Source organism: Toxotes jaculatrix, chromosome 20, assembly GCF_017976425.1.
Source record: "Toxotes jaculatrix isolate fToxJac2 chromosome 20, fToxJac2.pri, whole genome shotgun sequence".
Classification (NCBI taxonomy): Eukaryota; Metazoa; Chordata; class Actinopteri; family Toxotidae; genus Toxotes; species Toxotes jaculatrix.
The window spans coordinates 9,755,352-9,782,374 of record NC_054413.1 but is presented as its reverse complement, the minus strand read 5'-3'; the positions used below and the strand labels follow the sequence as shown (position 1 = coordinate 9,782,374).

Genomic DNA, 27,023 nt, shown 5'->3' with positions numbered 1-27,023 from the left:
AGTCTGAACGACCCTTTGCCACGTGGGTCTTTCTTACTGGATTAGACAACTGCATCACATGTGTGACAGAATTTATATTAACTCATTAGCCGATTTTCTCCTGTAATTTTCAGCCTTCACTGATGACTGCAGTCGCTCCTCAAATCCAAGTAAACTGTTGAGCTTAATGATGATAACAGATCTTTTATCATGTGCACCTGGCTTTTCCAGAGAGGGCTGTGACATAAAACTATTACAGCACAGAGGCAGGTTGTACTTCATTTCATTGCAATTCAGTGAGTTCTGAGAGGTCTCAGGAGATACACAGTGGATCGCAGCATTAATGATGTTATGCCCTTAGGCATGAAACAAACAAAAAAAAAAAATCCACACCAAAGTAAGGGTTGCTTTCAAATACTGGAAGTCTAAAACCCAAGAAGAGATAATAGGATGTAAAGACCAGCTTTTAACTTAGTACCTTTGAACTTTACCTTTGAAGAGAGGGTAAAAATATAAATGTTTTATAATTTTATTTTGTTATTTGAAGAGATGTTGTGCGTTATAGCCGAATACAACCTTTACACTTGAATCAGTTCAAGCTACTTCTCAGAGTCTCTAAGTCGGATATGATTACACTGGTGAATACTATGAACAGAGGCAGTCAGCAAAGTATTAGTAACTTATTTCTGTGTTTATGATTATTTCACATTGCATAACATTGCATTATAATTCCAGTAACACTCATGTCAAACTAACAGAGCTATTAGCTGTCAGTGAAAGTGTCATTTTTAACAAGCAGCTAGCCTACAGCTATCCTCATTTTGAATATCTGTGTGTGTGTGTGTGTGTGTGTGTGTGTGTGTGTGTGTGTGTAGAATTTGGAATTGTTTGCAGGCCCCTTCAACTGAGCTGGATTGAGTAACAAAAGTATTGTAAGTGTTCATTTTTTTCTGTTGAATGATTGCTAAAGTAAACAATTTATCAATGAGTGTTTTTCAAGTAACGTGCACTCACTATGAATACATATGCATATAATTAGGGGTGCACATGACTGGTACGCAGGTACGCATGCGCGACAAAAATCAGGAATGCGTAACGCGCACTTGTGTTACTACGCGTACCTGCGTACCTTCGTACCTGACCGTCATGACATCACTATCTCATCTTACGTTACACGTGTTGCTTGTCAACTATTGTCGGAGTTGTCCAAAAAAACAACAGACATTAAGCAGCGCCTTTGGCGTTTTGCCACCTTCAAAGAAACGCCAACCGTAGCCAGAGCCGAGGAAAAGAGTTTTTTTCAGAAAAGTGGCTCCAAGATGTGCCGTGGCTTGAAGCTAACGATGAGCGCACTGAAATGTGGTGCAAGATTTGCCGCTCGCGTCCACAGCTAGCAGATAAAAACAGGTGCGTTTTATAAAGACTCAAAGAATTTCAACTATCCTTTATATTATAATATTTTTCTCCTCGCCTTCCATAAAGCAAAACACGCACGTCCCATGTCTTCCTATTCTGAGGATATTACTTTACTGAAGCGACTAGGAGTAAATGTCGGAGGTGCCTATCATCCACGTGAAGGGGGGCACACGGATCGTGCAGAGCATCGCTCACACCATCAGCAGGAAGTTACAAGCCAAGTTGCAGAATTTTTGGGACTGAGGACATCACAAAAACTGAGCAGGGAATCGTTTACATTGTGTCTGTGTCCTGCAACGGAGAGTTTACTTCGGACTTTCTTGGACTGATTGAACTGGGTGCTGACCGCACCGCGCAGGCCATAACAGACGGACTTGGCTTGGATGATTGGACAACAAAGTTGGTCGCTGTGTGCACAGACGGGGCAGCTGTCAACGTCGGTACGTACAACGGCGTTGTGCCAAAACTCCGTCAACTTGCTGAGGTTGGAGAATCCCTTGAGCACATTCTGTGCACTGCACACACACTGGAGAATTGTGCAAAATCAGCTGATCGCAACGTTTCTTACTGTGAGACATTTAATCGCGCTGTGGTCAAGCTGCTGCAGTTTTATTTACAAAAAGGTGGAGCAAAAAATAAATAAATAAACTGCTGCACTGAAGAAGCTGTGTGAAGAAAATGGGATCTCCTTTGTGAAACTGGGTGAGTTTCATAATATCAGATGGTCTGCATGGAGGCATGAAACACTGTTAAAAAATATCAAAACTATTGCCAGCCATTAAAATGCAACTGGCTAGGAGTGATAACAGTGACTTGCAGCATATCTGAGTGCTTTCTGTCAAACATCCTTGACATTGGCAACATTTTGAAGACCACGTTCATTCTGTTTCAGAAGGAAAAGCTGACCATTGGAGAATGTAAGGATGAACTTGTGGTGGCCATTGGACAGTTCACACTTCTGCTTGATGGTGAAGGCCACTACAGGGCACACACTGTTTCTAATGCTGATGCTGACAGAGACAAGACAAACTTACTCAGGGGGTTAACTGAACCTGACCTGTGCATGGAGACAGCTAATCGGAGGCTCAACCAAGGACAGGGAGGTGCATGTGTAGCATCTTCATCATCTGCTTCAGCAGGAAGCTGAAGCAGAGGACAGTGGGGGCGACACCGAGGAGGACAGTGAGGAAGACTGCACTTATTAAGACCACGTGACATATGGGGTGAGTACCAAACACCATCTCCTGGTACTCTCCAGGAGAGTAACTCACTAGAAAAGTTATATGCACCCCTGCATGTAGTGTATATCATGAATGGATGCAGTGTTACAGACAAATTCTAATATTTGGCATGGCCCTCCTCTACCTGCATGTGGTGAAGCAAGAAATTCAGAGGAGAATGAAGAGGGGGGCATAAATTCGCTCCACACGAATAACAAATTAGCCAGCTCTCTTTTCCACGTCTCATATCCAGCTGTTTAGCACCACATCCAACCCCCCCCCCCCCCCCTACGTTTGTTCATAATTGATGGTCTGCGGCATTGTGGGACTTGAAGAGGAGGATACAATGCTGTCTCATTGTTTGGTTAAAACATGAGGATGGCACACTCATTGTGTTTGAAGTGGTACATTACATGGGCTATCACTACGGAGAGATGGTGTGAGAGAGAGAGGGAGAGAAACAGTATACAGGCTGGACTTTGTACGGGATGAAAGTGAGAGATATTACTGAAGCTTCACTCGTATTTCACAGCTCCTGGTTCTGCCCTTCCTGGGGGTTTTAGATGAAATGTCAGGATATTATGAGGTTTGATGAGGTGAGGACATATGAGTGTGTCTGTTCACCTTGGTGTATGAACATAAAAGACAAAGACCAAAGGTAATAGGGACATGTGCACATTATGCATGGAGTACGGTTGTATGATCCGTTTAAATATATCACTGTGAATCTCTGTGGAGCGTACTGTGGGAGCTTTCATGTGTTTTTACATGGAGGTGTGGGCGTATATATCTGTTTAGATCCCTGTGTAGGTCTGTGTGTGTGGTGTGTGTGTGTGTGTGTGTGTGTCTGTGCGTGCCCCAGCTTTGGTCAGGTCATATAATATAGAGATATTGTTCTCTCTGAAGTAAATACAAGAGAAGGGAATAATCTAAGAGAGATTACTTTTCAAACTGCAAACACCATCTCACTGAAAACAGGTTAATGCTCTCAGTCACATAGAGTATAGGAGAAAAATATAGATCCCTTTTCTCTTTCTCTGTCACTGCTCCCGTGTTATTTGGACAAGCTCGCTGATCCGCGCACAAAAAGAAAATAAAACAATCTAATAATGAGCCACGATGATGTTGCAAATGTCACCAAGTAAACAGTGTGCACATCTACACAGCTTCCCTCAGAGTGCTTCCTCGCACTCCCACAGAAGTCCATTAGCTTGTCATTCGCTTTCTTTACAGTCATTCAGCTTTTGCACATGGCCCATGGCAGTGTGGAGCAGCCGGCTCCACATGAATAACAACATCTGATTATTCAGACAGAAGCTAAGTGACTCAGCTGTCTCTACTGTATTCTATCATCTCATCACTTCCTTCCTTTCTTTGCTTTCTTTCTTTATCCTGCATATTTGTTCAACTACTTTGCTTCTTTCTTTTATCTTCATGCTTTCTTTCCTTTGTCTTTCGCCTTTATTAATCTTCCAGGTTATGGTTCACGTCGTTCACTTCGCTACATCGTCTCGCTCTCCTTCTCTCCCTTCCTTCCTTTGTGTGTGTGTGTGTGTGTGTACGTTCTCCCATGAATGCGGAAAAGCTAACTTTGCCAAGGGCCATGTTGGCTTGCTGTTGTGTGGGCGGGATCACAGAAGGTTGAGGGGGAGTCTGCCACATTCATAGGACAGGTAGAGCACAGTAAAGTCAGTCCTGCTGTCGAGACATAAAAATAAAGCCTGGGACAGTGCGCCCACTGGGACAGCCTTGTCTCTTTCCACCTTAGAATACACTTAACCTCCAACTGGATATATTTAGACCAAACAGACTTTTTCATTTTTCCCTTTCTTTTATTTCTGCTTTAAACTATGAATGGCTGACCAAACAAACACAAGACAAATGCTCTGGAGAAAAAAAAATGCAAGCTAATAATTAATTAAGTAATTAAGTATTCAGCCACTGAATACAGAGCAGGGCTCGACATCAATAAAGTGAGACATCTCAGCTTTTCGGAAAATCCATATTTATCATGCTTGAGATTTAAGTCCCGATTGACCCTTCATCTGACAGTTCACCGCGGCTATTCTTTATTGTTCCACTACTCCATATACGCCATATCTAAAGCTTCTTACGAGGCCTAATATTCCTCAAAAAAATGCAAAGTGTGTCTGTTGTCTTGTTTTGCAGACAGATTTTTGATGAACGACTGCTGTCATTGCCAACTGCAGTGACAAATACATTATATTTCACAGTGTTTCACGAGTCAAGTGCTTTAAATGTGAACTAGCAGCAGAAGGAAATGTTCGGTGCAAATCAGCAGTAACTAAATGCAGCTCTGATACGGCTGTAGACAGTGAATAGTAAACAATGAGGTATCATATATTATTGAGATAAAATTAAAAACACGATTGCTAGATTTGAAGCATTTTTTATTGTCAATATCTTGTGCGTATGATTCCAGCTCGGGAACGGAGGACTTGGCAACTAACCATGAAAACTACTGTACAGAGAGATAATTACTGAATAAAATTACATTTAATAAAAAATGATAGCCATAAATTATATTACAATAAAACAAATCGGATCTGATTTTCTGAAAATTTTGACTATTGTAACTTTAAGAAGAGTGTTTAGCTATGTAAGTGAATATTCTGATTGCAAAAAAAAACAAAAAAACAAATGCTTCACTGCCAGGCATATCAACAAATCAGCTAGAGCAGAGTGAGGCGGTCCTCCATTGCTAAGACAGAACTGGAAATGTATGAAACGCCTGCCCTGTTCTCCTGACTAGCTTGCATAAAAGCTGGATTCATTTAAATAAACTGACAGGGCAAACGGTAAGCCAGCCCCACAGTCATGGTTTCTAAGAGGTAGCGCTCTTTGATAAGGAAATAAGCCTCAGAGAACTCTAAAGAGCCATCCGAGTCAGCCCGTTTCAGATCTGGGCAAAGTGCACCTGAACAATAAAGGTGGGCCTCTCACCAGAGCCAAACCAACTCTACATCAAAAGGCCTCTGTCCTTTCCTTTGCCTTTCACTGTCCCTTTTTCTCCTTTCTTCCCTCCCTCGTCTCCTATTGTCTGAGAAGTAACTTTTCTACCCTTTTTTCCTTTTCCCTTCATCAGCCATTTTTCCTGTCAAATACTGTGAAGCAGGAAACGTCTTTATTAGCATAAATGCAAGGACAGATAATCCCCCTACCCTTTCCATGCATACCCACCCTCCCTCCCTCCATTTCTCCCTCCATTTCTCCCTCCATTTTTCCCTCTTTGCCCGCTTTCCCTTGAGCCCCCTTTAACATGAAGTGCCTTTCATTTCACCTCTTCCAGAGCAGGAGACCTGGTGACCTGAAACATAAAGCCTTAATTGTGGTGATGGAGTGCCGACCTGTGATGATAGGGGCCACAGGAATCACTCTTGCAGCAGGGTCGCTGTGTTATTAGCAAATGAGGGGATGCGGGGGACACTGATAGCCCGGCAGCAGAGACTAAGCTCTGCAGGTGTACGGAGTTTTCTGATCCTACTTGAGACTCAGACAACAAACAGAGCAGTTAACAAATGCTGAGTCAGGATGTGTCTAATTAAGAGGTACGATAACAGAGCTATCCTGCTCTACCAAATGTTGTGCTCCAGCTCTGTGTCTTGGGGCTCTGTTTGATAATTACCCTTGCTAATGAGAAAGCAGGCTAAGAGGGGGACCAGATCAAATCAGTGTAGATAACGGGGGTTAAATGAATTGTAAAGACCACAATGTCCCTCTGTATTCTTCCGACGCACTAATTACTGCTCACCATAACCGACGCAAAGTTTATGGTTGTTCCTGTCTCTTTCCACAAAAGACGACAGCAACACAAAGATGAGGATTAGGATCTGTCTACAGATATCGAATGTCAGGCAGGAACAAGAGATTAAAGGGAATGTTTCACTGTAGGCTCGGTGAAATTTGAAAAATGACACACAGGACATGCACTGCCTTCTGCTGTGAAGGATAGTTGGACCTCCTGTGCAAAGCTTTCCCTCTAAAGGAGACGTATGATCTATGACTGTCACTCATGGATCAAGACCAGCTGGCTGAAATCAGTAGCAGCACAATTCCTCTGGAAAAGCCATCAATAATGGAAAGGGACCGAGAGATGAGACGAGTAGACAACGTAGTTCTGTTGCATTAACCATGAGAGGGTCTCCCTTCTTTGTCTTCCCCATCTTACTTTTCATAGGAAATTCAAAAAAGAACAGATGGAAATAAATCTGGTTAAGAACAGACAGCAGGTGCTCTGGCTTCGTAGAAGGGCCGGGGATTGATCGGGGGGAAATGGAGGAGAGGCTGTGGGCACAAACCAAGGCCTGGGCCAGCGGCCAGAAAGAATGCAGCTGCACAGTTCCCACTGTCCTGGCCAGGGCTGCGACGAGGCGCCTCCATCTTATGCTCTGTGTGTCTAACACGCTTGATCTGCCAAGTGCTCCTTTTAATTAACCACTCCATACAGCTGCATAATTACTCCTCTAACCTCCCATAATCAGTCGCTCTCTGGTGCATACCATATTTTTCTACCCTTGTTCATTGTTCAGTACCTGACTGTTGCTCCTCCTAATGCAAAAGCCAACAGACCGTTCAGCATCAGCTGTTTTGGCTGTTTGGGAGAGCAGGCTAACGCCAATGGCAGCACTGCTTCAGATGAATTTGGCACTAATTCGACACACGAGTAGTTTTGAGACTGAGACAAACGCCAGTGGAATCATTTTACGAGATGTTATTGTCCGAAAGGTGTTTACATGCTGCACACTCTGTTCCACAGTCGCTTCTGTTTGGATGTGTTCACCAGCTTGTGCATGTTGTGTCTCTATAATCAGGCAGCTGTATCACAGTAAGGGAAGAGACATAATTGTATGCTTTCTTTTTCCATTCAGCCCAATCCAGTGTGAAGTGTGAAAGTATCCACTGTTGTCTTGGTTACATCTTCCTTCTTGTCTTTTCTGCCTCTATAAATAACGCTGAGGGGTCTGAACTCAGAGGAAGCCCCCGTTGGTATGAGTCAACAGTTGGAACACAGTGGGAAGCATCAAGTAGCAAAAATGAATGGCGGAATGTAAAAAATGATATTTGAAACCAGGTATGATGAACATCATCATATTAACTGTATCGATCCAGTTTAAGAGGCGAGGTGGGACACGAGATTACTTTAAACCACACAGTCTGTCACCATATCAATAATGAGGCCTATTTAATCAACATAAACAAATAGTGTATTAAAGTACAAATACACAAAGCAACATGACACAATGGCATGTGATTCCCATACTTGTGGTAGCGTGACCTTCTCTTAAGCCAGTGCATGAGCAATCCGACACTGGAACGGAGCCGATGTGGATTCCAGTGTGCTGCTGTTGATCCGAGGTGGCAGGTAGGATTTAGCTCAGAATTTTAACTGCATTTTGTGTTCAGTGGCTCTGCTTTTAGTGTAGGTGTTGATGGTTGAATGTGTTGTACAGAAAGCAGCACCTGTTTTTTTTTCTCTGAAACACAGAAGCTAGTGTTTACCGTATGTTCGTCCAGATAAGGTGACAAGGTGACACAAAAACACGATTGCACACAAGGTGGCCCGTCGTACAGTCTTATACATGCGGTTTAAGTCAGTATTAGAATATCAGTAAGATTATTTTTCCAATAGTCAGAAATTCATTGATTTGTTGATTGATTGATTGTTGATTTGTTTGAATATTATGAATCGTTTTTGACATTTATAGACCTAAGAAATATTCTATTCAAGAACATAGTTGTTAGATTTATCAGTAAAGAAAACAATTGTCAGTTGCAGCCCTAATATGATCACAAATACTACACTGAAAGTTGATAACTGACTTTGAATGACTGAATTGTTGATATACAACCCAACAGCAAATGTACTGTGTGTTTCATACTCTTTAAATCTGAATTTACTGAATTTGAATATTTGCAAATAGCTTTGACCCAGCAGGTGATCTTTCCTCTAAAGACACACACACACAACCAAGTGCTTGAGGGCTAATATGTTCACGTAGTGCAGTACACACACACACACACACACGCCACATGCATTTAAAAAGTCAAATATTCACATATGCCTGCATGTTTCAATGCAAGTGAACCTCCACCAGCATGTTAAAAATGCACTGATTGTCATGATCAGCCCCTAAGGGGGCTGTTTTTCTGAATCCTTTGGCTTGTTTTTTGAACTCATTATGGACATTTGGAGCTTCTGCACTCTTGTTTAGTTTAGTTAGTTAGTAGTTCCAGTTGTTTTCTTTAGTCAAGTTACTCTTGTTTTGGGTGTTTGAGTTTTGGTTGTGTATTTTCTTAGTTTACTTCCTGTCTTTGTCTAGTTTCCCTCCTTTTGTGATTGTCTGCCTCGCCCTAATTGGTTTCACCTGTTACCTATTACCTCGTGTAGATAAGTCTCATTGCTTCCCTGTGTTCTGGTCAGTTTGTCTGTGTTTGTACCTGAATCTGCACCTGTGTCTGTTCCTGAGTCTGTATCTGTATTGCCTTTGTTCACTCCTGTGGAGTTCCTGTGGGTTTTTGCATATGGGTCCTCTCTTCCCGTGTGTTCCTGGCTGCCCAACCTTGACACTGATGGGTGCGCTCCTCCATAGGAACCACTTGTATTTGTTGTACAGTTACTTGTTTTACTGTGTCTGTTGGCTCAGAAAGCTTGTAGCAAATTATCTTACATGTTGCCCTCCCCTAGAGTCACGTGTAAAACATGCAAAGCAGCAGTAAACACGCCTAAACCACAGCGGTTGCTGCATCCTGCAGATAGGCTTCTCCCATCCCCATCCATTCCCTCTGAGAGTTGTAAATGCCTGTCTGGGATGGGTTGGTGATGTCACTGATGCTTTCCGGTGCACTGCTCCTGTAATGGAGTCAATTTAGCTCCACGCTGAGCCATTTCTGTCCAGCCTCACCCCATGAAGGACACATTAGTCCCCCCACCCTCCATCCTACCATCTCTCGTTTCCTTCACTCATCTCTGTTTCACTTCCTGCTGCTCCCTCTGATCTCTTTCCACGCCTCTCCTCCTCCATATCTTACATCCCACATTTACATTTTGCTTTCTGTGCTACACTTCATCAGTTTTTCCAATATATACCTCCTCACCACCGCGCCATTCTCTGCACTACAATAAATATGTTCCACCAGTTAATATGGCCCCTGAATGAGGATATGTACATAATTATATTAAAGTCAAATGAAACCTGCAGCAAAAACAAAACAGTCTTGATTAATGCTAATCACTGGCACTGTGAGTAGGGACAGGGCTTAGAGAAACCTGTATGCTGCACTCACATATAGACATAAACTCATACACATATCCCCTGTAGCTTGAGAGAGTATTTTGGAGTAAAGTAAACATCACTTTCACTGGGTTGTTCAGTTTCTTGGAAGCAGTTGTGTGGGAGTGCGTTGTGTTTAAACACCCCACTATCTGAGGCGAGCACTCCCGCTGTCTCCTTTGAAGCTGCTTCAACTTTAACCCCAGACAAGTTTCACATTCTCTCTAAACATTTTTTGAAAAACTCTGTTTCAAGCAGAAGCATAAACACAACTTGCCATCCATCACTATCAAAGCCCGTCACAGTCATTCTCTCTCCATCACCTTCCCGTATATCTCCAGGAGTATGCGGGTATTTTCCTTTTGGTCCGCTCCAAACAGAGTTCCGTGAGCTTATTAATATACACTCACACCCGTCCAACCTCCAACTCCATCCCCTCCATCTCTGCCTCTTGCATGACTACACAAAGAAGGGATTAAGTTATCAGGATGATAAAGTGATATCCATACACTTCTGTAGCTGCGCTAAATTTGACTTGTCGCAGTGGAAACTGAACTTTAAATAGCTCTGTCTATGTTTATGCCAGATTAGTAGCGGCGCATGCACGGCTCACTTGCTAATTTGCCTAAGTTGTCTCACGCGGTAGCGTCAGATTAGGTGGTGTGATGACTTGCACTCTTAATGCGTGGTCCTGTGGGTTTGTCATTTAGAGTTGACTCAGGTGTAGAGGATGCACAGACACAAACGGGGTCACATTTTGGCCTGAAGTTGTTGAGAAAATGGTTGGATACAATTCCACGAAATATTAATTAAGTACAAAGGTAACATATTATTTGGGATGATAATAGGTTACTGGTAACGTCCTTCACGGGGGAGAAGTAAAATGCAGGGCAGTTTTCTCTGCTGGATAGACGAGCAGAAGATAGTAGGTGGGCGTGTGGGTGGAAGCAAATAGAGGCCAGGAAAAAGGGATTGGCATCAAGGGAGGAAAAAGAGGAGAAAGACAGATAAAGTAGCAGGCTGGAAAGAGATGAAGAACGTGAATGAGGGGTATAAAAAAGGGAGGTAAACAATCAATGTTCTGTTGCTTCCTGGCATCAATAAAGTGATGGACTAGGCTCAGGTATAGCGGATCACTGCCCCACATTCCAGATGATATATTGCCTGATGTGTAGACAGCTCAGTATCCCAGTCCCAAACTGAACCTGACACCTTGACATGGCTCTGTGGATCTGTTATGCCCTGTCACGCTTTCTGCCTGGTCAGCTAAATGCAAATATGTCTCACGATGGTGAAGATCCATAAAATGGGAGATTACCGCATAGCCACTCGTGGTTGGGGGAAAGCACTAGGCTTTTTATTGAAGAGCGGAACATGTGCAATGCAAAGAGTGGTACACTTCAAGGCACGGACTGAACACACATTGTCATTAAACATTTATTTATTTCAACCCGCAGTGGCCAAAGAGAGAGAGAGTCACAACATGGCCAAATACAACATTACTTCATCTGACAGCTATAATGATGAAATTCTTGGATCGAACCGAACATAAAATAAATTAGGAGTTAGGAAATAATTTAGGAACTATTGATTGTACTTCAGTAGTGTGTTTTTCTTCCATGTTCAGTCTTCTATGTGGCCTAGCAACAAACACACTCTGAGGCAGTCTGGCTGCTGTTGTAAGCAAAAGTAGAGGAGAGAAGACGAGCCCTGAAGCTATCAGTAAAATCTTGTGGACAGGAGCCACCTCCCTGTTATGGTCACAGAGTCATAACCTTAACCAAAGCACCATCCCTGTGAAGCTGTGTCTACCGCACTTCTTCATAATAGGCTTTTATCCCTCCAACTGTTACAGTCTGTCGCTCTCTGCCTCTGCCTATGGTGTTTCCCTGTCCTTGCTCAATGTTTCAATTTTTCCTTTAGCCAAAACTCCCTGTTTCTGTCTGCGAGCACTTTGTAGCAATTCAAGTAAACGTCCAGGCTATCAATATTTCATATCAAAGTACATCTCCCTTACTAACTCGTCCTTTAGAATAGCACTTCATTGGTGCTATCAGATACGAAGGAATGCTTTGTCAGAGAAGAGAGCAGATATCTGTGGCTGATAAGATTGGAGATTTCATTATCGTAGCATTCAAGTTCAGGAAAAAAAAAAAACTGTCTCAGCAAAACGTTACCTCATCCATGGTTAATCTAAAGGACAAAGAACTAAAAGGAAATGTGTTTGACATGTACTATTCAGACTGTATATCAGACATTCTTGTGAATGGAACTCTACGTTTACTGCAGAGCGCATGATGCTGTCTATGCAATGTTCTACATGACTTGCTACAGAGTGCTGCATTTGCACTCCTACACAGTCATGCACAAACATACACGCATGCACTGTGCACTAATGTAATCTGCAGGCTTTGTACACTGCGTCTTTCGGTACAGGGCTCTGTGGGGACCAATGGGACTATCTATTTGTGCATGCAGGGTCTCTCCTACCTGAAACCAGGCAGAAACCAGGCAAACATGCATGTAAATACTCACATAGACATACACATACTCAAATACAAATGGGCATGCATGTACACATGTCTCAAATAAGTATGTTTATTTGGTGTTTGTACAGTAATAACGCCAGAAAGGATTTTGCATGATGAAAATGATTTATATTCATTCTCTTAGTTCCTTGGCTCTGTTTTTGGTCTCCACCAACTCCTGAGGGAAATATTTGCCTTTTTACCCGCTAAATGCTCGACGAGCTAGTTGCAAACTTTGTCTCTTTTGTTCGGTGCTGGGCAGACGGTGCACAGTAGGCTTTTAGAACTTTTTCATTGTAACTGTTACCTGCTGCAAATAAACAGTGCTGATGAGAGAAGCCAGAGTGAACCAAAACAGCTGTGGGCCATATAACCAAAATAATGAGCTGAAAGATGCTAAAAAGCTCAGTAGAGTTGAGGGGAAACTACAGAGTTGCATGATAATTCGTTTTTACTCTACACGAGTGATGCAAAATCTTTCACATTATACGGAAAACATTATATGCAAAACTATTTCCACCTCTACCTGTACCTCCCCCCTTTCCTGATTGTTGCTCAGCTTGGACACAGAAAAAAGCCAAATGCTCCAGATTAGGCTGTGACCCCCCCCCCCCCCCTGCAATCCCCAGTGTCCCTTAGTAACTCCAGCCCTCCCCCATTAAGCCTCTCCCTGGCCTTGTATTAGACAAGCCAAACACACAGCCGTTTTAATGAGCCTGCCTTTGGCCCTGTTTAGCCTTAATCTGATATAATTGATTCGCCCTCATCATGGGCACGTGATCGTAGCGATGACAGACAGGAAGACGTCGGAGTTGACGGTATGCAACAAGGCTGTTAATTTCTGTCCTTAGACTCTGTGTCGTCAGAGGGGATTAGGGTAGCAGCACATCAGGTTGGGGGTGTGTCTGCCTGTCAGTCAGTCAGACAGGAGGCTGGATTTATACATCTCTACACCAGCGTTAATCCTTGCAAGAAGCCAGACTAGGGCTTTCAATTAGGAAAGAGTAATTTGTGGAATTATTTTGTGTTCAATAAGACAAATTACACCGCCGTGATTAAATCGGCGCCCCTCTTAAACATGCCAAAATGGTAAACATTTTTAAATTAATATTTATCAGACTTTTAAACTATTAAACATAAACAGCATTCCTTGGTCACAACTTTCCACTGCCCAAGTGTGTGCTGTTTCTCCAGACACATTCCTCCGAGGAGATCCATCAGCTGTGTAAACCTGTAAATCGGAGGATAAACTTGCAGATATAAGAGGAAAGCGAAGGAGGGGATCTCAAGTACAGAAATGACACACAAACAAAAAATAAATAAATGTTGTAATGTCAAATAAATTGCCATGTCAAACAAAATACAGATAAATGTTAATCTTTTGATGAATACATCCCCGCACTCTACTCCTGTCTGAGAGTTACGTGATCTTTCAAGTGAACTAAACTGTCGTCTGTGAAATGGAAACGAAAGAGACACCATGTTATCTTTTTTGTCTTTCATCTGTCTTGTTTGAATAATCCTCAGCCTGTGCCTGTGTGTATATGCACTCCTGTACACTTCAGACGACTTAAAAATTAAATTCATACGTCTTCTGCGACATACATGCCCGTACATACACAGCCAAAAAGGTCACCCTGGAAGTGCGTCACTTTATAAACTTCCACACTGTCCTGACTGAATTTAACAAAGATTAAAGACCTGGGTTCCATCAGCTGTGACATGTGAAGAAAGGGAATAAATACATATTGAAGTAATAACAGAGGAGATGAATCATCCGTCCAAGGGTGGATGAATCACTGCCTTAACCGATTTAATGCTTCACATCATAATCCGCATTAGCCTTTACCCATTCACAATGCAGCTATATGTTTAAATGAGACCTCTTAATCTCTCTCTGTATTCCCCAAGACTAACCAGAAAAGAGAAAATCTAGATTTTCAGGTTTTATTCTCCGCATGATTACACACTGGTGTTTACTCTCGCTTAATGTGTTGTAATGTGGCAGCACTGGCTGCCTTGTGGGTATTTTTAGAGGTGAGCTTTCCTTTACATCTGCCTCCAAGTAATGCAAGTCTTAGGTACTTTTAATACTAAGCTTTATAATGTCTATCTGTGACATAAGATGACTTTTATGGCAACATTAATACAGTTTTAAAGTGGTATTAGTGTGATTCAAATAGAGCAGAACTAAACTCTCAGTGTAGCGGCAGAAAGCAACCACTCAAAAAGGCGAGAATAGCAACACTGGAAACGTGACAAAGGCCGGTGCTACTTTGCCTTGTATCAACAGTCATCCATCAACATTAGTGTTGTTATTCGCTTTCAGACACCTTATTCATTACGTTGGAACAGGACGCGAAAACTAGGGATGCTTAAGAGTGCTAGGTGGCCTTTAGATACTGTCACGCTACTTAAGGGGGATTTATTGCAAAACAAGTATACTTTAAAAATCTTTAGTTGGGCTAGTGCCAGAAACAGTCGCCAGCGCCGGTGAGTCCAGATGCAGGGCAGATCATTATGGCAGCACACATGGCAAATTAAATGAAAATAGTTGGAGAAGTCCTGTTTGAAAGAGCATCTGAAAAGGAGGAGAGGAGGCTGAAGAGGAAACAAGTGATTTGGGAGCAGGGGTGAATGATTGGAGGACACTAAGCTAAAATGAAGGGCAGAGAAGAGGTGAACAAGCAGATTTCACACAAGAGATGTGGATAATCAAAGATGGGCATAAAGCGAGTCAGCTCAACAGTGAGTCACTGAAGGTGAATCACAAACAAGCATCAAGAAAAGAGCTGAGGGGCTGAAAAAGTAGCATCAAGTTCAGGAAAAATAAACAAAAGAATCCAGACATAAATACACAATATGTACTGCAGCCGAGGGAGTGAAACAGGAAATATCAGAAACGCGCAGGCATGTAAAAGCACCAGCGCAACCGTGGCGTGCACTGTCACTGATGTATGACACTTGCACTGTACATACAACACAACTTGTACTGTGCAATAAAATGAGACAGGTGGGCCTTCCAGCACACCAGTCAATACCTGAGAGTCATCCTATTGATTGGCAAGGCCTCGACAAAATGTCAACACTCAAAAGACCCAAATCTTCCTTGATCCTGCGGTGATGGAGGACGGATCCTTCTTGAGCTGGCCGTACCCCATAAAAACACAAAGAAAATTTGTGCTTTCAAGACACGTACACTCACACTTGTTTTATATGTTTTGCGACAAAAAGTTGACCAGCACATCCACACACATACACCGGAAAAAAACAGAAGTCAGTGTGACCTTTCTGGTATGTCAGACGCTGATCTTTTGGCCCCGCTCCTTGGCTTCCTGACACTGAGACGGGACACATGGTTGGAGTGTGTGTCTTGGTCCTTATGTGCCCTTGGGATAGCCAGGTCCTTGTCTCCAGTGGCAGTAAGCTGATTACAATCATACTAGGGAACTAAAGGACTGTATCAATGCCTCTTGTCACCTCGCCTGACTAGACACACAGATGGACAGTTCCGGTTGAGGGCACATTTAGTGATGTGTTTGACTGATTCACTAATTTCATGAATGGCATGAATGGAAACTGAATGGCAGGAAGACTGAGGCAAATAGAACATATAAAGCTAATGATTTTTGTCTCGTATTTGTCAGTTTAGCTGTTGCATGCATTAAAAGTAATGGTTACAGAAATGAAAAAAGGTTCACATGAACTTTGTGCAGAATGGATGCCAGATAAAGAACAATTGAAATTTAAGGTGCATTAAAGCATTTGAAGCAAGGCAGAATTATTGTGGTCAGCAATGAGGAACTCAGCAGAAGATGTGGGAGGCCAACATACACAAAGAGAAGGAGATATAATATTTTTTTCTGTCACTTCCTGGGGTGCTAGGAGACAGCAAACAGCTGGCAGCACAGCCCACAGTGACGGCAACAGCATGATGACACAAGAGAAAAGCGAAGTGAGAAAGAGGAGAAGATGGTGTATGAAAATGGAGGGGGTCCAACAGAGGAGCTAAAAAAGGAAAAAAGACAGGAAGAGCTCAAGACTAGGGAGGAGGAGAAGGAGGAGGTGGTATTATCCTGCAAAACTAAGTCCCCCATACTGCTGCTGACTCTCTGGAGACTCTCTGATTGGCCTGGAGAGCCGAACCACAAGAAAGACAGCGGCACCATTCTTCTTCCTTCTTTCACATAAACACAAACCAAGTTTGCTTGCTGCTCTCTTCTCTTTCGATTCTTCAAAACAGATTATTACGTTTTGGTGCAATTAAAGTTAAAGGTATTTTACACTCGTCATATCACGGCAGCCGCTGCACCGTATATGTCTGCGTGAACTTATTTTATACACTCTACCAGACAACTGCTGGACAATTGCTAGAAATGACCAAAGACACTTTATCACCGGGGACAAAAAAAAAAACATCCCGATGGAGAAGCATTCAATCTGAGGGCAGGTTCAAGTCAGAGAGACCTGAACCATGTTGATAATGTAGAGCACAAACGTTTCCCTTACATTTGCATGAGGGGTTGGTTGTGGGGGCTGAGGTACCAGCTGCTCTGCCTCTCACACAGCCTGTATAGAGATGAATTGCTCCCTGGGTGTCAATAAGTCACCATGGCACACCACGGTCACCATGGAAACTACGCAAACACAGCATTTCAGAGGAAACAAGTAAAATGAAGGTGATTACACATTCTTTTTTTTTTTCCCTTTCAAGAGGTCCTTAGAGGGTTTTTCTTGGTCTCGGAGAAGACTGCCAGGACACTGCCTCCAAAGGATAGCCCTTTTTGTTTGTGAGGATTCTCAATATGCATCACTTGGTTTTGTTTCTCCACTAGTCATTTTTTCACAGTGTCTGGATTGTTTGCGCATTTGCAGCATGTTAAGTCCACTCACACAGTAATCCACTCTTTTTTTTTTTTTTTTTTTTTAATAGTATCAAAAAGCAGGAGAGCACCTCAGAGTGAGCTGCAGCTCTGGTAGCACACAGGAAGCGGAGACACCTCAAGAGGTAATTTTTCTGACCGCTGATTCTAAATCACAAATATGATTGATAAAGAGCCAAATGTAAAAACACCACAATGAATACCAATGCACTCGCATGTCACTGCTCCCAAGATGGAACGGTGAGCAGGATCACAATTCAACTTTCACCCTGCGAGGAAATAAAGACAGAAATGGGAAGGGGACAGGGGAAGACAGAGCAGAGAAATGAAAAGGTGCAGAAAGTCTGAGTTATAAGAGGAAATGGAGAATTGTAGGGCAATGGTGATAAAAAAAGAAAATATAAAGGGAGGCTATGAAAGCAGCTGGTGTGGAATAGGAGAGGAGGTTAAGGATATTGAAAAGAGATGGCATGGAGAGAATGAGGGAGACAACAGTGTGGCACTGACTGTGTTGAGGCACCCGCAGATAGCTGGCTCAGCAGTATTGGAAGGTTTTGAGATTAAGAGGTATGTGTATAAGTGTGTGTGTGTGTGTCGCATATGAGAATGCTTGCCTGTGTGCTGTACTTACCAAGGGTATAATGTGTATATTATTGTGTGTCCTGTATGTGCAGAGATGTGGAAGACTGGCTGTGAGCTGTGAGTACATAGTGTGTTGTTTGTGCGTTTGGGGGGGGGGGGATCACTGAAGCACGTAATAGAGACCTGGTGTTCATTGCATTTAGAATGATGACTCTCTTCCAGCCCCTGTCCTCTCTCCATCTCCCCCTATTTTCTGATTCCTTCTGGGATGAGAAAAACTGCAAAAGACAGGGTGAGGAAACCTCACAAGAGGCAGCGGTGGAGGCAAAGAGCAGGACAACAGGGAGGAAATCAGGAAGAGGAAGGAACACATTAGCCTCTTACCCACAGTGTCACTCAGGCTGGCAGTGCCAGCCAGCCAGCCAGCGCAACCGCTCGCTACTGGTCCACAGCCACTCCCAGCCTTCAGTGGGATTTATGTCTCGCTTTGATGGTGCTCAGACCTGGGGCTTTTTGCCAATTTACATCTCCTGGACATTTTGCAGACTGAACAGGCATGATGACGAGTGCCTGTTCAGGCAAAAAAAAAAAACTGGAGGCAAAAGAAAATGAATAATCCTTACCTAAAGCTGCTGTAGTCGATATTTTAAGATTAACAATGGATCACATGATCACTGTAATGTGAAGTGGTTGCTTGTAGTGATTAAGGTAATTATTAACTGACTCTGCTCTTTTGCTTATCTCTACTGAGCTTTTAGCGTCTTTTCACTCATTGTTTTAGTTGTCCACCCCACAACTTCACTGTACTGGTTCTGTCTCTGATCTCATAGTATTGATTTTGGTCACAGCAGGCAGCTGTTTTCAGCATAAAAGCTCTAAAAACCTAATACACTACTTACCCAGCAACAAACGGCAGAGACTTAGTGGCTAGCTAGTGGTCATAGTGAAGCATTTAGTAGCTATAGAGCCAGATATTTCCCTCAGGCACTGGTGGAGAACAAATTAGAGCTAAAAAGAGGGTGACTATTAAGACTTACATTCATCAGTTGGACAGAAATGCAATTCCAAAGATATACTAATGTTCCTCTACTGGATGTGTAAATAGCCAAATGTTTGATAACACGTTTGGTAGCTTAAAATGTGATATGTCAGTGTTGTGTTCACAGCTTGTTTCCACTGCAGCTGAGTGAGTCATTTATCGTAACAAGATGCCAAACGTTCACTAGTTTCAATTTTTAAAGTTTGTGTGCTTTTCTGTTTTATTTTTTGGTTGTAAACTGAATATTTTTGGGTTTCGTACTTTTGTTTGGACGACCTCTTGCTTTTCTAACCTCTTACAGTCTAAATCATTAACTGCGAAAGTCACTGATAGATTGAAAACAATCCTTATTTCACAGTCATAACAGGTTTGTTCAGTTAGAAAATGTGAGGGTGTATTCTGGGGATGACAGTAGAATTACTAATGAGACTTCAGCCATCCGGCTTCTCACACCATCTGGCCTCTCATTAGCCTTGGCTTGTACTGGGCATGTTGTTTATACTAGACTTGCAGTAAAGTGTGTGTTTCTTGTTCCACTGAAGTTCCACTGAATCCAGATTTGCCCGTTGTCCTCTCCCTTCTCTATTACTGAAACTGTGCAGATAACATAGTGTTGTGCTGTTGTGCTTAGTTGTGCTCCACGAGTTTTACTTAATGGTCTTCATTCATGAATCTCTATGTGCATGGTCAAGCACAATAAGCCCTAAGACAGGCCAGGGGGGCTCTTTTGGGACACCACTGCCACTGAGCCGCACCCGGACTGTAATTCCTCTGCATGCAAGTTCCCACTGGTAATCATGTAAATGGAATGAAGCAGCAGTGGGTTATTTGTGCAAGGCAAAGCAAAAAGAGAGAAAAGGATGGATGTGTGCTTTGCAATTACAGCACACACCGATCAATGACTACTTCTGAAATAATTAAAAATGCACAACAACATGATTTCAGCGGATCAGTTTCGAGGATCAGCAGCATCAATAGCTTTCTCTTGCTTTGTCTTCAACAACTTCCTCTGCTTCATTTCAAATATTCCTTTTCAACCCTGCAGGTGAAACTCACAGACACAGTGCTTTAGCTAGATCAATAAAGGGCTGCAGCATCCTAACTTTCTCTTCATTTTAAATATGACCCTGGGATACCTCTGCTGTAAAACCCAAATGAGATCTGGTCAGCCTCTTACCAGTGGGAGATAATCTCACAAGTGCAATTTCCAGAGCATTTAAAATTAAAAATAGCTTTTGTGTGATGAACTGCTGATTTAATGTTCCTCTTGTGTATTGTTTGCCACATACGTTTCTATTTTTGCCCATACAGTAGTCCATCAAGATTATCAGCAGAAACCAAATGCACCTGCAGCATGAGTGTAAACTCACTAAACATCATGTAAACAGACCCAGTGCTGCATCTTGGGCTGCAGGACATAATTTCATAGATCTGAAAGTGATTTTAGTATTTCACAGTCATGTTAAATCACCACATCAACAAATGCCGTAATCCTGGTACACGTGCATTGCTGCTGTTATGAAAGTTGATATTTGCTGCTTAGTAACATAACTATAAATTCCAACAACACTAACAAAACTGTGGAGAGTGGAAAGTGCTCTATCCACTGCTTACAACACTAGTGCCGGTTGTTGGCCATATGAGGAAATTCATGTTTAGAGTGAGTAAATAGCAGAACAAACTAGTGAGTATTCACTGTATATACAACAAATCCCACACTTTTTATGAAAACAATAGACGGCACGGCTACAAATGCTTTAAACACATGAAAAGGCTGGAGAATATGAGGTGGTAGATGGTTATCGCTACTGTTTGTAGTCGAAGCTGATGACAGAGTGCATTTAGAAGGAGTGGAATTCATGAGAAGTGCTGCTTGTTAGTCTCTGTGCCCTTACCAAGCTTTCATTATCCTTTCAACTCCAATGTCTTGTAATAACCCTTTCTGAGCTGAACCAAATCATTATAAAACTAAACTTAAGATAATCCTTATGTTGCAGGTGACTTATGGAGAGAATAGAAAGACAGCGGTGGATAGGGGGACTGGGTTAAAGTGTGTCGTGGTGCGTCCAGATGATGCTGCTGCCTCTGCCCATGCAGGCACTATAAGAACTCATGCCACCTATAATCTAGGAGGTTCTCTCTTATCTGATTATGATTGCGGGGTAAAGAGGATTTAGGTGCTGGTGCCTAAATGCTAGGCTGTACTGATTAGAGGGCTAGTGGAAGGCTTATGTAACTAGGAGACTGCAGGAGGGGAGAAGGTGTGCTCTACCTAAATGATAAAATCCACTCCTGTAATACATCCTGATAATTTGCTAAAGGCCAAATAGGACAATGTAGTACAATAATAACTCCTACAGTTTGGAGTTATTATCATCCGCTCTGCCTCTTGCACAGAGGCATCACGTTGAGAGAAAAAATTGACTTGGGAAAAAAACGTTAAATAAGCTTCTGAATTATGATTGAAGACACACAGACAACCAAAATTTGATTTCATAGGGCTATAACGGTCAAGGTCAGCATCCAGTGGTCAGGCTTTTCACAAAATAAGCAAAACGTAACTCCGATCCATTTGCCCAACAGGCTGAGGACGTTTCTTCCATAAAATGCCAGTGCCCATCGATTTAACCTTCTGAAGACTGACCACAATTCATGCAGAGATGAAAGGATGATAATGAAACACAAGGTAGCGGACCTGCTGCTTGAATTTTGCCCAGAGGGAACAAACTGTACAGAACTTTTGACTTAATGCCGCTCACTCATTTATTCTGTCGCCACCTCTCTTTTTCTTTGACTCTCCCTTCAGTGATCTGACATGACAGGCAGCTCCAAGTGCAGCGTGCTAACCGAATTTGCTCTTGTCACATTTAAAGTCATGCATTAATATTGTCACTTCTGCTGTCTCACATACCCATGATCCTATAAATTAATCAACAAAACAAAATCAACAGTGTGTATTGTGCATTGGCTGCTGCTGCACTGCATTAAGACAGATGATTATGACAACACTGACATTCACAAAGATTGGCATTTGAGGTGTCTGTTACAGCGTCTTATTATGCTACAGCTTCCTCACATTGTGTCATCATCGTCAACAGTGTCTGTGGTGGACTGACTTTGGCTGCTTCCAAGCGTGGGAAGACCAAACAGCACAAGTCTGCACCCATGCAGGCCCCACTGCTTAGCATTCCCACTAGCTAGACTAGCTTATTAGATAAAGGAGAGAGTAATGGTGCACATCCACATTAAGAGCAAGCACAGGGCTGGACATGGCTGATGTAGGGAAAAGGGAGAGAGGGAGAGAGAGAGAAAGAGAGATAGAAAACCCAACTTGAAATGTCTGGCAAGTAGAAACATTGATCTTTTTAAAATGCTCTGAATCCTCAGCCATTATTTTCCCGGGGCTGTGCAGACTGAATGGCTTCTAAAGCGAAGAAAACCTAAACAGGGGAATGATTTCTGTCTTGGAGTGATTGGTGTATAACATCTTTAATATTCCACATTGCATTGTTTATATTCTGAAAAGCTTATCTAAGAGCTTTGCGTGAACACAAATCAAGATGAAAAGATGCTTCTCTTGCAAACTATACTATACATATATAAAAACAGAGCACTGTAGGCATCTTTGGAACAACTAAAAGCTTTACTTTATGATACCAGGAACACAGCCTGACTCGTGTGTTAATGTTGGAGCTCTCACTAAATCACTGTTGTGTGGTAACATTTGGTGGGGTCCCGATATTTATTACACACTTTGTGCATACCGCTCTGTTTATCCGAACACGCATCTGAGGAATCTAATCACATTTCCCGTCACGCTGACAAAACACACTTCCAGTGGAAAAACATAGGCAGGTTACAAACACTTTTACAAGTTACATGCACCAAAATCATGCTTCGCAGGAATGGTGACTGGTAACAGTAATGCAGTTCCAAAAAAATCACTCACGGTAATTCAGACTCCTCAAAGCAATCCAGTAATTTGGATATTGCTTCCTTGTATGAGCTTGTGGTATGCGTATTGGCTGTACAACTACACCCGTGACTCATTGTAAACAAAAGAGGGTCAGGGCAGCACAAATCCTTCTGGCTCAATATCAAGGATGACACGTTCTACTGGATTAATAGAAATTATAGCCTAAAGTAGGGAAACAATGGACACATCAATCTGATGTTTTCTCTAAACACTCAATCCTTATATAATTTAGTAGCACATTACAGTCTTTTACCAGTGGCTATAAGCCGTGCAGACACTTATAAACAGAATAGAGATTTACCACTTTATGATTTCCATATGGATTTCATCTTTTTCAGAGATAAACTTCGACAATTTTTATAATGAATTTTTCATCAAAAAAAAAAAAATCCAAAACACATGTGTGATGGAAATTCCATTAACAACATTGTACAGTGTGAGAGCTTTGTTGTGACATGAACTTCTCACTGTTCCCCCCTGGGACATTCACCTGTGACAAGCCAGATAGAAGTAGACACAAAGTAACCCTCCACTCCACCTCCACCTCACTTGACGGGGCACTCAACCAATAGTCACGCAGTAGCGCAGAGAGGCCGCTGCATTAGCCCGTGCCCTCTTTGTTTTGACCATTTCATTCATTATTCATGGGGAAAGGTTTGCAAAGATCCAGCTCAGCATCCTGAGGCGTAACTTACATGACTGCACCTCTTACATCACTCTCTCCCTCCCTCTCTCAGGGCTTTCCTCTGTCACTATCTGTTCCACCACCTTTCCTCACTCGTGGCTCAACACCTCTCCACTGCATTCTACAAACGTTTTTTGGTGCAGTGTCTGCTTCGTTTCCGTCTTTTCTCCTCTGCAAAGGGCTTGTACTCCCTAAGCATGTGCCACTGTTATCGTTGATGAATGTAATCCTAGCTTGATTGACCCTGCTAAAAAGGTCAGTCCTCTCATGCTTAACCTTTATTTAAGGGCAGAGAGGGCCAATGGTGCCATAAAGCACTGCATTTGGGCTCTAACATCTAATTAAGGCTGTGTAAGAGAAAAAGCAAGACACAGAAAAACAGAAAAAAGAGGCAGAGAGGGAAAGAGAACATATGATTGCATTTGACAAAGGGCTCAGGTTGCCTTGTATAAAAGCACACAGTTATGTGCCAGCCTAGTAGTGGCATTTCCTTGGTCAAGGGCTTTGAAGCGTTCTCACTGCACGGTGCGTGCCCCATAAAAGGCTTCCCTGACCTCGGGAAGCCATCTGACAGTCGAGCAGCCTCAGCAGTCTATTTCCAAATCTACTTTCAGCAGTGGATAACCTTAGTGCGATGGCAAGGCTGAGCCATTAGAGTCACGTTCAAGTTCTCCTCGTAGAGCACTCAGCAGAATATCAATGCAGTATGAATAAGGGTGGGATTTCCCTTTAAGGTTTCACAGGCTTCCCCCACACGATAGTGCACAGGTCAGCAATACGGAGATGTGTCTGGAGAACAAGGGACTGTATTGAGAGGGTAAATCATTTTAAACATCGTATCAAATTACCGCACTGCCGTCACCTGAGTTTGCCTTAGATTAGATATTGGCAGCCTCCTTATAACTGATTCATGTGATATGCAGCTTTCTCTGTGGAGCCTGAATACAATTATTAAGCTGGAGACGGGATCCTTGTCAATCACAAATCACTGTTTGATTCAGGGACAACAAGCCAGTCAGGAAAAGCACAGGGAGGAAGAGCAAGCACGAATAGTAGCCCTATGAAATCATCTATGTATTCAGTTTCATTAGAATATTTTAGCAATTTTCAAAGCTTAATACTGTGCTATAAATTTAGCACAAGGCATCAGGGGTCTGTAATTAAATCTACCATGGTTTTCAAACTGTCTCAGCCTTTGCTTCAAGGGGAAAAGGCTCACAACAATGCACCACCCAGCACATACGTCAGGAGCTGCATTTCTCACACAGAGGGGATGATGTTGCTGTGGTCTCTCTCACACACACACACACACACACACAGGACCACTGTGTTTATGATCCCCTGACATGGAATATAATCCCGACCGGCACTGCCCTGCACTGCCCGTTGATGAGATCAGGATACTGGAGACCCAACGTAAATTACCAGTGATTGGATTTCATCAAGGTTGACCTACCTAATTGAGGACTGAGTCAGAGTGGGGATGGAAGACGGAGGTGGCGGAGGAGTTGTCATCAGTTTAGAAGGGACAGCCTTGACATTGCTACAGAGTCATCGGACTTCTGTAGGATTTATCATGTCCAAATGAAAACTGTAGTGTATGTGACTGATGCAGCAGTCTTCCAAACATGTGGTACGTGGGAAGGGAAAAACACTCATGACTACCTCGGCCCTCCATCAAATTGAATAATTGTGGTCAAAGTAAATATAGTAAACAGCGGAAGAAACTGTATTCATGCAAGCAACTTTTGACATCGCCCTGTCATTTCGCTGACTCACAGTCAGATCCAGAAAGAAGCAACATCCAATCAGGGAGAAAGACTGACACATAATAGCGCTGCATGAGAACAGAGACTTGTACCTCTCCCTCCAAGAGATGTGCCGTGTCACTAGAGCCATTGACAGGTCTGGTCTAAACTGACATACTTTATCCCAGCAAAGAAAGCAACACTGGAAGCTGACGCACCTACCAATTATTTTGTCAAAGCAAATGGAGTGTAAATCTAGCTCCTGCAGTGATTCCACGATTAATTTATCAGTGCCAGAACTATAAATTGACTTTCCCATGATGTTTATATGCATGTCACACGTCTACTTCCGCTCCTCATCTGTCTGCCTCTTTTCTTCCATTACATCCACACAAATTGTTACCCAAAAGACTCCAACTTCCTCTATATTTAATTTATCCCTAACAACTGTTGCTACTTACAGGGATGGAAAACAAGCAGATGGCAAAAGAAAGCACCTGATGAGAGTACAGTACACGGCTGTTTAAGACTCAAATTGATGAACTCGTGATTATTTTTTTACAGGTGGGAGTAGGTCTCTAATAAGTGCGCCTGTAATGTGTTATGATCCAGGCACAGTGTTCGTTTTTTTTTTTTAATGTGAACGGGAAATGTGATACGGGGGCGGTGTAATCACACTATAAGTTTCAGTTCCCTACCTTGGCAGCCACCGAGGAGCTGGGCTTCTCCAGGAGATCCCACAGCTTCTTCCTTTTGTCTGGGCAGCAGGTGTTATCAAACTCTCCCTCTCCCTCCCTCTCCCTCATTGTCTCTGCTTCCCTCCGCAGCTCCTCATTCATCTGCTCTTTTTTCTGGTGGTAGCGGGCCTGGCAGCAGGACTCCAGGTAGATTTCGTCAATCCCCCAGTAGTCTAACTCCTGACCAAATGAAAGGGCACACATCTCCTCCATCATGTGTAACTTGCCTGTGCGGTAGAAGTTCAGAATAGAGGTGAATGCCCCCGGGTGCCGGTCAAAGAAGTATTCATTTTCATTCAGGCTGTAGTCATCGCAGACTTCCATCAGGGACTCGTGGGTGTTGCAGTCTCGGAGCTTGCCGAGCCGGGTCCTGGGCAGCCGGTCCAGTGTCCGCCACAAGACCTCATGGTTGAGACCCCCAACATTAAGGCGGACTCTGCGGGAGCGGGCTTTGGTGCGGATAATGTCGATGGGCTCGGGGGGCAATGAGGGAGTGGTTCGGGTGTTGGGCTTAAGCCCTGCTGGTCCAATCTTCTCAGCCATGGCAATGGAAAAGGAGACTTATATGGGGAAGATGTTACAATGACACAAAAAAAGGAAAATGGAAAAAAAAAGTCTAAAACTTGGGAATTATGTAGGATCCTCTTTAGGCAAGTCCCTCCATGGCTGAGAAAATGAAGGGAGACAGTTTGTGAGATGACAGAATGACTGTAGATACATAATTTATATCAATTTCAGTATCAACAATTGAATATATATCAATATTATGCATCTGCACATTTACAAAATTGAACAATAAATCAGCTGTCGTCAAGTGGCAGACAATAGTCACCTGTTACTTTGTATTGTCAGTCAGAAATAGTAACAGCTGCACAGTGTTATTGATCCTTTCATCACATTTCTAAGAAGGTGTTAGGCAGAATCAATGACTTTGTTTT

At 42.8% G+C, this 27,023-nt stretch overlaps 1 protein-coding gene across 1 annotated transcript in view; it reads right to left on the bottom strand.

Moving 5' to 3' along the window:
* LOC121200755 (potassium voltage-gated channel subfamily B member 2-like) overlaps positions 1 to 26,628 on the bottom strand; it is a 72,514-nt gene extending 45,886 nt beyond the window's left edge. The window contains exon 1 of the mRNA XM_041066237.1: positions 26,047 to 26,628. Coding sequence (XP_040922171.1) covers positions 26,047 to 26,628 — 582 coding nt within the window. The remainder of the gene's footprint in view (positions 1 to 26,046) is intronic.
* Between the last annotated feature and the right edge of the window lie 395 nt (positions 26,629 to 27,023).